Source organism: Penicillium cinerascens (genome assembly GCF_028974065.1).
Source record: "Penicillium cinerascens strain IBT 15544 chromosome Unknown contig_9_segment0_segment0, whole genome shotgun sequence".
NCBI classification, from domain to species: Eukaryota; Fungi; Ascomycota; class Eurotiomycetes; order Eurotiales; family Aspergillaceae; genus Penicillium; species Penicillium cinerascens.
In genome coordinates this window covers 1305719-1318371 of record NW_026695296.1, presented here as the reverse complement: position 1 = coordinate 1318371, position 12653 = coordinate 1305719, and the positions used below count along the sequence as shown (strand labels likewise).

The following is a 12653-nucleotide window of genomic DNA, read 5'->3' as shown; positions in this document are numbered from 1 at the left end:
CTCCATGTGTATCGTACGGCTCGTCCTAGTCTCGCCGAGTGCGGTGCCCCAGCTGCTCCCAGCTTGACTATGCGCGATTTTCAGTCTGGAGTAATTTCTTTGCCCCGAGACCCAGCGTCCTATACTGTAAACCGCCAGAGACCGCGCGATAGGAACGGGGCATCGAGCCTGTATTTGTTTTCTTTGTTTCGACCTTCCTAACACAAGTTATGCGGCGGAGAATTTGCCTGGAATCTGAATGGCTTGGGGTGGTTGTGTACTAGAATGCCCATGCCCTTGCAGGAGCATGTTGCCCCATACAGTTGGATGGCCCGAGGAAGATACTGTGCCCCTGTACCAAAGAGCGGCCGCATCTGGCACGAGTTCAATGCCGAATGAAAAACTTTTCTTCGATCTCACTCCGTTCTACCCGACTCTATACTCCCTCCCGCGATTACGATTGACGACGGAGAATTATTCCACTAGGAAGATCAATAACAAGGGGCCGCAAGCAGCCAAGAAACCCAAGATATGCTGGCATATTTCATACAGGGCGTAAAATTACCACTATGTCATAAAGCACCGACCGACTCATATCGACACGGCCGCCACACTTACTGCCACTGGCCTCGCCCAAGCTGCCCCCTTCGTATCTCACCAACCACGGTCGATCGTTGCCCCCCTGACCCTCGTGGAGTCCCCCAGAAGCGTCATTTAATTCGGCGGTCGCTATTCGCCCTCGCGCCCGCCCAGGTGCTCCATCCGCTAGAGCCATCTCGTCTCGACGGCCGGCCTCGGTCGAATCACCGGCCGAGTTTTGCCCCTCCGATGAGATCATCGCCCAGAGTTGATCGGCGTCGGCGACTCAATTTCCCAAATGCATGGACGGGGGCCCCATTAGTTGGGTGACACCGACACGGACGACACCGTCACGACGGTGAAGCGATTGGGGCTTTGGGTCTTTGGGGAAGGTACCAGGTACCTAGCCTGAGGATCCCACCTCTCATTCGGGAATCGGCATCGGGGGCCTGGGATTTTGACGACCACGTAGCTCGACTCGGATCGCCTGACGATGTGCGTGACCCTACTGTAGACAGGGAATAATCCCGGCGACGCAAGCTTTTCCCGCACGGCGTTCTATCGATCTCACAAGTTCTTCGTGCAGGGGCTGCCATTGGCCGATACGAACCTGCCAAGGGCATCACCAACTCAAAAAGAAGAGCCTGCACCCCCGGGTTCGCAGGACATGTTCCCCGGGCCTTGATATTGTACATCTCCCTTTACCTAAACACGTCTAGACTTTGGTGCTCGAGCCCAGAATGTGTCGGATTCCAATGTACTCAGTACTCGCTCTCGTATACTCAGCACCTACGTATATCTCGGACTACCCGAGTTGGAATCCCTATCGGCGCGTCCCGCGGCTGACCTTGCGGTATTGGAGAACCAATTGCGGACACCCTCATAAATAAAGGTTGAAGAGGGGCCGAGCGATAATCTTCGTCAAGCTGGGTATAGAGAGAAGGACTGGCAAGCCGGGTAGGTAATCTAAGGGGAATCCACGGTCTACAATCCGAGCCAGACCATCCCGACTCCCCCCCCATCTCCATCTCCAACTATCTCCAGTTATTACACGAGAGATTAGGAATCCTTGGGACCAAACTCGTTCGGGAAACCGACCGCTTCGGTGAAGCGTGGGCCAAACCAAATGCGGCTGGGTAGCGGGAAGGGCAGACCTGCGACGCGAGGGCGCTGCGCTGTGTCCTCCCGCAGCACCGTGCGAGGACTATGAATTGAGTTACGATCAATTCCGGGGGATTCTCGCCGTTGCCACACGTCAGCCAAGCCCGTCCGAGATTTTTGGGGGCGGTTTCTCTGAGACAAAGTACCCGGATTTTGGTCTTGCTCGCCTTCCAAGGCTGACTGTCGATATATACCCAAGTGGCACATATAGGTACATCTGTATGGAAACTCCAGGGTCTGCGGGTGGAGAGCCCATTTACCCATTCACAGGGCAAGACTACGGCATTGGCTCGAAATCCCGTCGAAAAGTCGAGAAAAGGAACCCCACGCGCGACCCATGGGACTCGGTAGCTTGTCCCACAGGGCAGATTTGTCGCGGGTGCGTTCGAAGTAGATTGTGAGTTTTGCTAGATATGTCGAATTGCAACGGTTGAACCTCGATGCAACTCCAGCAGCCCCACGGAATTGCACATCCCGGCAGTACTACTCTTTGACCAGAGTCCCAGGAAATGATTTTCATGTGCTTTGAAGTGCGTCACTGCACTGGCCCTCATGTGCAAGCAAAGGCCAAGGATCCGATGCATTCAGCCTTGGGGCGATCACGCCGCTGACATCGTGAAGGAATCAGACAGATGTCGGGGTGTCTGGGGAATCCCCGTGCTCTACTCCAACGATGCACGTAAATGCCTCACATCGCCATATACCGGGCCCGAGCCAGTTGCCACGCCGTAACAGAAACTTCTTTGAAGCCCGTTGCCACCCGCAAAGAATCGGTGTAGCCCGCAAGAGTAATCACGAAAGGAGATCGGAGAAAGTGCGAGTGCGAGCTCCGAAGTGGGCTCCTCACCGGCACCAAATCCGCCTAGACTCCTTTCCATGTTTTAGGAAGTGGTGGAGCCAGAACTGTGCGTGTGCAGACGAGTTCGGTTGTTCGAGACGTTTTCTAGAAGCCTTCGAGGCACAGCTGTTCCATGGATGAGCTGCATCTGGGGGCATTTTACCGTACTGTGAAACGAGGAAAAAAAATCTTTCTTTGATTCTCACCCATTGGAGACGTAGGGCAATTCGGGTATCGGCAATCTCCAGGCCTTCAGGGATGATAAGTGTGAAACTCTCACGTCATGGCAGCTTATCACGCCGCTTTCGCTCTGTGTGCTACTATGCCACTCCAGGAACGCGCTCCCTGAAAATTCAATACGTGTATTGCCCGTACGGCCTGTTCCCAATTGCGGTCGGATAGGAAGTAAATGCCCATTCGGGTATAGTAGCCACGCACGCGTCCTGCCAATCGCGTGCCCTCGAGACGGCTGACTCAGCTCACGCCATTTGCCGTTTTTCCCGTTTCTTCCTCTTGTCGGGTGAAGCAGGCACACCGCTAGCACCTTCTCTTTGCATCCAGACACCTTCTCGAAACCCAATTGACCCCTTGACAGTCCATCAAACCACCCCAGAAAACACCGTGGGATGGCACAACTCAACCAGTATACAACCACGAACGAGGCCACCCTAGGGTTTCTTGGCTTTCGCCGCGTAGCCGTGTACCTACAGTAGCGGGATGGATCACCAGCCCAATTCCAGCAATCACAGCCGGCACAGGCGGAGAGAAATGGGTCTGCATCTGAATCAAACCCTCACCGGTGGGCCAGACGAGCATCGTGAACCCGCCCCACCGGACGATCGCCCTGCCAAATCGTACCTTGAATTTTACCACTCGCGTATCACCCTCAGTCCGCTTTAGCCGGCTTTGCCTGTGAGATCCGTGAGGCATTTTCGTGTCGTGCAGCAAATGGCTTGACCCTTGACCAACTTCGTATAGCGTACCTATGGATAAGGGGAAAGGGGAAAATGAGCAACGCTTCCCGGTGACCGCGGGAAAGGGTTCACTCCAAAACGCGTTCGCACTTACACGCTTTACGCGTACGGGTTTATTCGTGTAGCTATGGGCCATCCCACGCTAATCTAAGACTTGACCCCAACGCCTGGGTCGCCAAGCGATCCCAGCGTCCGCTTGCAGGTTCACCCCAGGTTAGACCGCATTCTCCATGGTCTGCCCATGGAGGTTTCGAGGGGAGAGGTCGGGGTCTCTGCTCGACGGTCTCCAGATTAGGAAAGTTATCATGCGCGGTGCCCGCGCCTGCAGATGATGAGCCTCAAGCTTTTTGACTTGCCCGTCAGTCTCCGTTTACATGCACGATGCAAGGAGATGAACGTGGTCTAGCGGTCGGAGGATCGGTGTAAACGGGCGCGAAAAAAAAAGCCTCATGATAATCCTGTGAGAGTTTGCGGTGACTGTGTATCTGTGCTTTATTCTGCGTCACTTTGTTCCTTCGGGGCGGTGTTTCTGGCAAGAGGGGCCATTTCTGGGCGAACTAGACTCGATTTCGATTTTTTTTACTACCATCGACATGGCTCCTGCGCTGCACCCTATCGTCATACGCCCACGCGGAAACCGCTCCCGGACGTTATAGTTGTCTGTGCTTTTTTTACTTTGCCTTTGTGCTATTTGGCACTTTTGCCTCCTTGCTGGCGTCTCGGGCGCCGACTAAATCCGAGGTCAATCGGCAGGGTTTCGGCGCTGAAGAAAATTCTGTGCTCGGGGCCCGTAACTCGGCTTGTCGGCCGGAATCGCGTACCAAACCCGGGCTACGCGGCAACGCGGGTGTCGGCACCGAACTCTGCGACATGTCGCAGATGTTCTTGAATTTTTGGCGTTGTACGTTTTGTGCGAGGCTATGGAACCATGGATTCTTTTTTGGGGCATCTGTCGCATGCTACGTCCACCTTGAAGGGACTAGTTCACTCTAAAATCTTTTATCGGCGCCACCGTGAGTAAGAGGAAATATTAATTGGCTAATCAGTCCTACCCGGCAAAAGTCACGGGTACTTGGAGGTCTTTCAATTGCCGGCAACTTTTGGATCTGTATACTCGAGTAGAGTGTGCTCCGTGCCCCCTTGGCAGCATACAGACGAACCCCTGCGCCGATCAACCGAGAATCAGATTTGTCCATTTTCTCTACGGTCCAGCTACAACTCGTTCAGCTATTAAGTTCAAGTTCAAGTTCAATGTTACGCGTTTGTTAGCTTGTTCGGAGTTTATCCCCTTTTGGCCTGCGCGTTCCTGATGCGTACTCGTACCTGACAGCCTCGCGGACAAAATTACACTTTAAGTTGCACATCGGCCCGTAGCACATGAACAGAGCTAGATCCACGATGAAAGAACAGGAATAGGAACAGGAACAGGAATAGCTATGATGACATTGCACATGGAAGGAATGGCCCAAAAACAACGAGGTCCAGATCGCGACGCGTCTCGCGCCAAAACAAAGGCCACGTTGTGACCCTTTTTCGGCCCTTGATCGACAGGAGAAGGCAAGCTTACATTCCCCACATGCTCAACGCGATGCTTCTAAGGGGCCTCGGCCAAACTCTGTTCTGCTATGCGTGTTCTCCATAGCGCACATCACTATTAAAAGCGACGTAGGATTGGAAAACCGGGTTGTGGACCTACATGTTACGCTGGGGGCCCTCAACGATATGCCCCCCTTTATAGCAGGTTTATTTTTGCAGCTACTCTACGTATTGTGTAATGCTTGAGCCGTGCGAACAGAGCCGCGAGGTTTGGATCGTCGCGTGTCAGATGCAGGTTTCAGGGGTGTTCAGGTAGGTTTTCCGAAAAGTGGCCTATACGGGGCCTGACGCGCGGATGCCGTGGGTGCGGCTATAGGAAATGTTTCTCCTTTGTTTCGTCTGTAACAGGGTGACACATTTGGGGAATCATACGAAATACGGTTCTGAGTGTATTCGGACACGGCTTACTTACGCACCACGGGCCAATGTGATCATCCGTGTTTTGCGAATGTCCGACGATCCTGGTGTTCTGGGCTCAGCCATCATGTAAACTGCCAATTTCAACGGCCTGTGTTGCTATTGTAGGGTACTCTTCGACTAGGATCCGCTGCTTGCTGCAGAGGGCGGAGGTTGTGTACTTCGTTTTTGATTGCCCAACACGGATCCGCTGCATAGCTACCGTCAGTATACTGTAGCCTCTGGGTGTATGCAATGCAAAATAATCTTCGTACGTATACTTTAAGTCTTGGCTCTTTGGTCAAGTACAGCAGCATTGCCAAGTTCGTGGGGTTCTATAGGTAGTATGACCGCAATCGTTGCATGTATGCTCCAGACCAGCTAGCATCGCCATGATGTCGAATAATGGGATATCCCTCCCTTCCGATCCGATACAAGGGATCAGCGGACTGCATGAATTAATTGGATTCTAGCTTCACCGAAGTCTTGGCCAGCGGGACCAATGAGCCTCTCAATCTTGAGTACTGGACAAAACAAATAGAGATCATCGAAGTTTGTTCTGAGTACGGAGTACAGTATTCCAGATCCAGGGAACATATCAAATCATATAAACAACGTGCCCTGGTAGTCACAGAGCGAGTGAAACACGAAGAATAATTTCCAATACACGTGTCAGACTTCAGACTATTGATTATGTATCAGAATGAATTCGGACAATTATCAATCCGTCCGACTCGGAGGCGCATCACTCTTGGCGCCAAAGCCGAGCACGACAATCCTAGTCATGATCTTCTTTGCAGCTGCGCAGTGTATCCAGCATTAGAGTAGCGTGTGATATACCCGATAGGCCATGCAATGCCAAAGCAATGTCGCGTACTCCCTTGATCGCCCGCTAAATGCCCCTCCCCCTGAACCCCGCCAAGAACAGCGCCGTGCATTGTTTTGGGATTATCGTCTTGGCGGGCATGACTTGCTCGGCAATACCCCTTTCCCCCTTTCCCCATGGCACAGTACGGAGTAGTCTCGTAGCACGCTTCAACACTGACCACTCCCCGGTGATCTGGGCACCGTGACGGTGGGGTGGGGGAGGACGAGAAAAGAGAGCAAGGGCGATTGTAATTATTTCCGCCCGGCTCACTGCAAATCGCTCTTGGCGGTGGCTTTACAGTATGCTGTACCCAGCGTAATGCTGGATTCGATTGGCAGGGACGTGCGAGGTACATGATTGTGCCCGGCGGTAATCGCCTTTGCCAAGGTTGTCTGTTGAAATTACTGCCAATGGGCGATGTTTGGGGAAAGAGGTTTTGGGGGGGGACCAAGGTGTCTTGGCTGTGTTTCATGGTGATCTTGGGTGGTCGGAAGATTGGGCTTCAGTCGAGCGACTGTATTCCGCTGGTATCTGAGGGGCGTGGATGTAGAATCCACGGGTGTTGTTTTGGGTTGTGTGCTTAGCCTATCTGTTTGGAAATACGAGACATACCTCTTCACCGTTGAACCTTGTATACCAAGATTCTGTACTAACGTACATACTCGATCAAACTTTGCCTGGTAAAAACCTTGTTTCACGGTTATAGAGAAGTGACTGTTCACGTTCTGTTCACGTTGGATATCATACAGGTATGGGTTCGGCGTACTATCACTTCCAGAGGGTCCGCTTGTGCCAACTGCGCAGTCATTGGAATAAACTATCCACTTGTGTCAGGATATCTAGTCTATGTCATTTATTTATATCTTGATCTAAGAAAGGAGCCTGGTCAAGTTAGTCACCAACGATTGAAATATAAATTGTGGTCGTGGATAACCTCTTGCGGATATATACAGAGTCTACCCCAACATCACCGACTGCCCAAACGCTCAATTCACGTCGCTTTCGACACTATCGCACATAGTCACTCATAATACGTATAAATACACCCCAATATACCAACAAACCTACAACTGAGACAACATCCTAGTTGGACCACTTCTGAAGCTCTAGAACCGCCGTTATCTCTATCACCACACCCGATCGTACGGAAAAAGAATGCAGCAAGGGGACACTCCTGTCAGATGATCTGGATCTCAAAAGCTAAAAATCGTCAAGTATGCCGAGTCAGGGTCCAATGACGCCATCCACCCCTTGATGGATAACGACCAAGTTGCCATAAGCGACCCGAGGCATGCCGGTTCGAACCTACTGTAGGAGTCTGCATACCCACGTGGACTAACGCCTCTGCAAGGAGCAGCCGAGGCAAATGCCGTCACAGAACAAATCCCGATCCACTTGCTCTAGAAGGTAATCTTGATGCCCACGGTGCATGGCACCAGCGTGCCTGGCATGTGCTTCTCTATGGCGAATTTCGATCGCCAGCCCGAGCAGTGGCCTGGCATTAGGACGGCGGGATCGAGTCGTTTCAGGTCAGTTACTGTGCTTTGAATTTGGGCTTCTTCGCTCGCGGCGAGGTGGAAGCCGCCGACGACGGCGTGGAGGAGGGTCTTTGGGGTGATTAGTTCGGTGGCATGCTTCGCGGTGTTGACTACTCCGGCGTGGCTGCAGCCTGTGAAGACGACGATGCCTTTGTCTTGACGGGTTGAACAGTCGGTCCGTTCAAAATGATATTTGGGTGAACTTACCTTTCAAATTGCATGCGAGGAAACGTTCGTCGGCAATGACTTCGTCCGAGTACCAGTCCTTTTCCTCGGGATCAAATCGAACTGCATTTCTGAGCCCAGTTTCATACGGAGTTACTCGTGGGATCTCGCCTGAGATCAGGAACATCTCATCGAGGACGGTGTGTGCCTCGCTTTGCTTGTCCACTACGGCGCCAGCTCCGGACAAATCCTCAAAAGTCGGATCGGCCTCGAGTGATATGATAATTTCGGGCAGAGCAATACCTCGATAAACGGGGCGATCTGGATGCACGTCCACGACGAGCTCGTCCGAGAGACCTTGGGCTTGTTTGGCCTCTTTGATCATTCGAATAGCTTTCAAGAGACCACCTGAAACCAGTCAGAACGGTACCTCACACTGATGCATTTGATCCGTTGAGAACTAGAGCTGAACAAACCTGAGTGATCCCGATGCCAATGCGACAGCTGAATCACCTCAACAGAGGCGAGGTCCGGCCGCAGTCGCTTGACGTTCCTCTCCCATATGTCCTCTTCCGGACCAGCGTCGAAGAGAACGGAGTGGGTTTTGTCGCCTTTGGTAGCTGTCTATATTATGCCAGCCACCCGTGAGTAGGGTTCCTCGAAAGTGAGTGCTCTATCTTACCACAAGGATAGACAGGCCATGCGCAGAGCAGCAGATGTCCTCCATCCGCATCTCTCTGATTGCACCGCCGCGGTCGGTCGGAACATGCCCAGCGCCCATGGCGATAGTCCCAAGGTTTCCAGTGATTTGCACTGTATCTGGGGCTGGGGGGGATAGCGGGTCTAGCTCATTGTCGATAATGACAATGGCTTCGATAGAGTCCACTTCTTGGAGATTGAGAGTATCCATGGTGGGGTAAATGGGTTGCAGGAATCAGGGTCAGCCAGAGCCTTTATAACCATGTGCCAGCGGTGAGTCTGCAGCCTTGGAATCAAACCACTGCGGCAGCCTCGGGGCCTACTCAAGCGTGGTTACGGATTGCAAGCCACAATTTGGTATGGCTAAGACTGAGGGCGACAAAGTTTAGCACCACGTTAGTCTGACTTGAGATAGAGCAGTCGACAACGTTTGGTTAGAAATTAGCGTAATGAACCAAGCTCGAGGTTTTAGTATTGTTGATAGCAGGCGGTAGATAAAGTGTTGAAGAAATGCACAAATGCACAAATGCACAACTCGGCCAACGGAGGGTTCAACCACCGCAACCGGTGGAGCCGTGATATATCTCTCCGCACTCCACACGTAAATCCGCGGGGATAGGGCTCTTCGCTTCACTCACTTCCAACTGATCTGGTGTAACGAGATTGTTCCAAGGTTGAGACTCTGGAATTGATCCCGGCGACAATCCCGTCGATCGTCCATCGATCATCTCTTCCTCCCCTTCACCGAGATGCGCCTCTCGGTTGATTGCCACCTTTTCCTCCTCCTCCTCGTCGTCCTCACCCCCGTCGCAGCACTCGGTCCGACATGCTTTAAAGTCGTCGCAGCACTGGTCGGCCGACCGGGACACCTCTTTAACAAATTCCAGACGGAAATCTGCGACCGTGGATGCCAACCAACCATCCCACACTGGGACCTCTGGACTCGCAACAACTCCTTCGTCCCCGCCGTGCGCAGCCTCATGAAGCGCATGGACGTCCCTCACAAAGAAGATGCACTGTTGAAAATGGGCGACGATGTCGCGATCATTATCAAAGAGCGCTGCGCCCCCTTGCTACACGGTCGACACATTTGCTCCGACCCGGATACGTTAGCCGACTTCGGCAACTGCTTCAAGCGCAACTTTGTGAAAGCGTCGATCAAGCACCTTCCCATTCTACTGCCAATGGCGTCTGAGTCTGGGTGCAAGGAGCAATATAAGTTCCTTCAGGGCGACGAGTTGTGGGAGGTGACTATCCCGAATAACATGAGGGAATATGCGAGTGTGTGCGATAAATTGACACCTCCGAACCACGAGGAATTGTGATTGTAACTAAGAATTATGTCTAATTTGGAATATATGTGTATTAATTAAGACCCCAAATTTTTTTTGTAAGACCGCCAGGGGAATTCGTCCGACGCCGAGTCCGCGGCGTCACCGCGGATGACGACTGCCCGAGGTCCGTCCTTATCTCCGCAACTGTTTCCTTCAACGAGCTCGTCGGTCTCGAGGCTCCTATTCACCCCGTGTAATCAGTATAACTCGCGCCATGTGCTGATACCACCCATTCTTCTTGACCATGTCGCACGCGATGCTCCTCAGATCGCTACGGCCCGCCGTCGCACCCCGAGTCTCAATCTGGCACCCTCTAACCCGCCGATATGTGCACGCGGGGGAATTCCAGCCCTTCCTTCCTCCGTCGCCGAGCTCACTAGGCAAACCCACGGCAGCGAAGACCTACACTCGCACCCGAAAATGGCTACGGCGGCTGGTCTACGCCTCGCTGGCCACGGGCGTCATCTACGGCATCGACTCGCAGTTCTACGCCTCGTCACTGACCCGAACTGTCCGCACCTTCTCTCTCGGTCTATTCGTCGCACTGGACTATAAGATCAATTTCCGCCCGCACCCGCCTTTCGCCAGCTCTATTACAGCCCTGCATGCCCGAAGCGCCGAGCGTTTGTCGGACCTCCTACGTCACAATGGTGGGCTGTACTTGAAGATGGGCCAGGCTATCGCCAACCAAGCGGCGATTCTGCCCCCCGAGTTTTCGCAGATGTTCTCGCGCATGTTCGATGATGCGCCGCAGAATGATTGGAAGGAGGTTGAGAAGGTTATTCGTGAGGATTTTGGAAAGTCGCCGGAGGAGGTCTTTGGTGTCTCGTTCACCGGTGAGCCTGGGAAGGGTGTCATGGAGCGAACGGCCCGTGCTAGTGCTAGTGTGGCACAGGTTCATTGGGCCCGTCTGCCGGATGGACGGGAGGTCGGTATCAAGATCCAGAAACATGAGATTGAGCAGCAGCTGAACTGGGATTTGTGGGCTTTTAAGTGAGTTAACTGCCACGCTCGCGAACACAAACGAGGGAAGAGTCACAAGCTAACCTCTTCTTCTAGAGTGGTTACTTTTATCTACAGCAAGCTGTTTGATATCCCTTTCTACACTTTGATCCCGTACATCAGCGAGCGGCTGTCCCTGGAGACGGACTTTGAGAATGAAGCAAACAACTCGGAGGAAATGGCCCGGCTAGTGGCTGGCGAACCTCGTCTGCGGGACCGTGTGTACATCCCGAAAGTGTATCGCGAGCTTAGCTCGAGACGAGTTATGACGGCCGAATGGATAGAGGGCGTGCGGCTCTGGGACAAAGACTCCATCACACGCTCATGGCGTGGTGGCTGGCGCCAGGGCAGCCCAGGATGCCACGGAACACCCATGGATCCTCCAAAGAGCGGACCCGCCTCTCCAAACCCGCAAGAATCAAAAGTCAAGCCCGAGCGCAATCACTGGAAGGGCCCGAACAACCGCGGCGGGCTAGGCCTGTCACTCAAGGACGTAATGACAACCATGGTCGACCTTTTCTCCGCACAGATGTTCCTATGGGGAACAGTACACTGTGACCCGCACCCAGGCAACATCTTCATTCGACGCCAACCCTCCGGCCGGGCCGAGCTTGTCCTTATCGACCACGGCCTGTATATCCACATGGAACCCGGCTTCCGGCACCAGTACGCACGCTTCTGGAAAGCGCTACTCACCTTTGACAACAAGACATTAGGCGAGATCGCCAAAGGCTGGGGTGTCAACAACTCTGATATCTTCGCCTCCGCCACCCTCATGCGCCCCTATCGCGGCGGCGATATGTCGACACAGCGCCATATCGAGGGCCTGAGCAAGCGTGAGCTCCAAGCGCGTCACTACGAGATGCAACAATCAGCCCGCAAGGCGATCCGTGAGATCCTAGGCGATGAGAAGAAGTGGCCACAAGAGCTTATCTTCATCGGCCGTAACCTGCGCATCGTCCAGGCGAATAACCAGTTCCTTGGCTCGCCGGTCAACCGTGTTAAGATCACAGGTACGTGGGCTTCGCGCGCGCTTGTCGAGTCCCCCGATCTGCCATTATCCGAGAAGATCCGTAACTTGGGCCGCCATGTTATCTTCCGCATCGTGCTGGTGACTAGTGATATTTGGTTCTACTGGGCCAAGATTCGGCAGTTCTTCCATCTCGGTGGTGGTATGGAAGATGATATCGAGGCCCAGATGCAGAGTATGGCGAAGGAAATGGGCGTTGAGTTGAATCAGAATTTGTTTGACGGCTAAGAATTTCTGCCCCGACACCTTCTGCATACCTTCGAGGTTTCATGTGATCATCTATCTCCATCTACACCTCTCTGCTCTGTCTCGGATTATTGTGGGCTTTTGGGTACTTGCCTTGATTGACCACCTGGTTTTATACAACAGTCATGGCGGACCAAAACGATGGGAGTTGGCGGAAACGAATGTATTATAAAGACTTGCTATCTAGAGCATAGAAGATTGATACTCTTTCATCGTCGTCCTCGTTCCATTCAAATGAGTGGACGCCT

The 12653-nt window shown here is 53.0% G+C and overlaps 3 protein-coding genes across 3 annotated transcripts; 2 read left to right on the top strand and 1 right to left on the bottom strand.

Annotated features, from left to right (window-relative positions):
• Window positions 1–7791: 7791 nt before the first annotated feature.
• Window positions 7792–9004, bottom strand: N7498_007340 (MBL fold metallo-hydrolase; the record flags this gene model as incomplete). The annotated part of the gene is made up of 4 exons (XM_058454402.1): window positions 7792–8084; window positions 8137–8502; window positions 8571–8718; window positions 8777–9004. The coding sequence occupies 4 exons, from the start codon at window positions 9002–9004 to the stop codon at window positions 7792–7794; spliced, it is 1035 nt and encodes a 344-aa protein (XP_058306651.1).
• A 538-nt stretch (window positions 9005–9542) lies between these two features.
• On the top strand, window positions 9543–10118 carry N7498_007339 (uncharacterized protein; the record flags this gene model as incomplete). The annotated part of the gene is made up of 1 exon (XM_058454401.1): window positions 9543–10118. The coding sequence occupies one exon, from the start codon at window positions 9543–9545 to the stop codon at window positions 10116–10118; it is 576 nt and encodes a 191-aa protein (XP_058306650.1).
• A 253-nt stretch (window positions 10119–10371) lies between these two features.
• Window positions 10372–12387, top strand: N7498_007338 (ABC1 kinase family protein; the record flags this gene model as incomplete). Its single annotated transcript, XM_058454400.1, has 2 exons — window positions 10372–11120; window positions 11187–12387. 2 exons carry the CDS (start codon window positions 10372–10374, stop codon window positions 12385–12387), a joined length of 1950 nt encoding a protein of 649 aa, XP_058306649.1.
• Window positions 12388–12653: the final 266 nt, after the last annotated feature.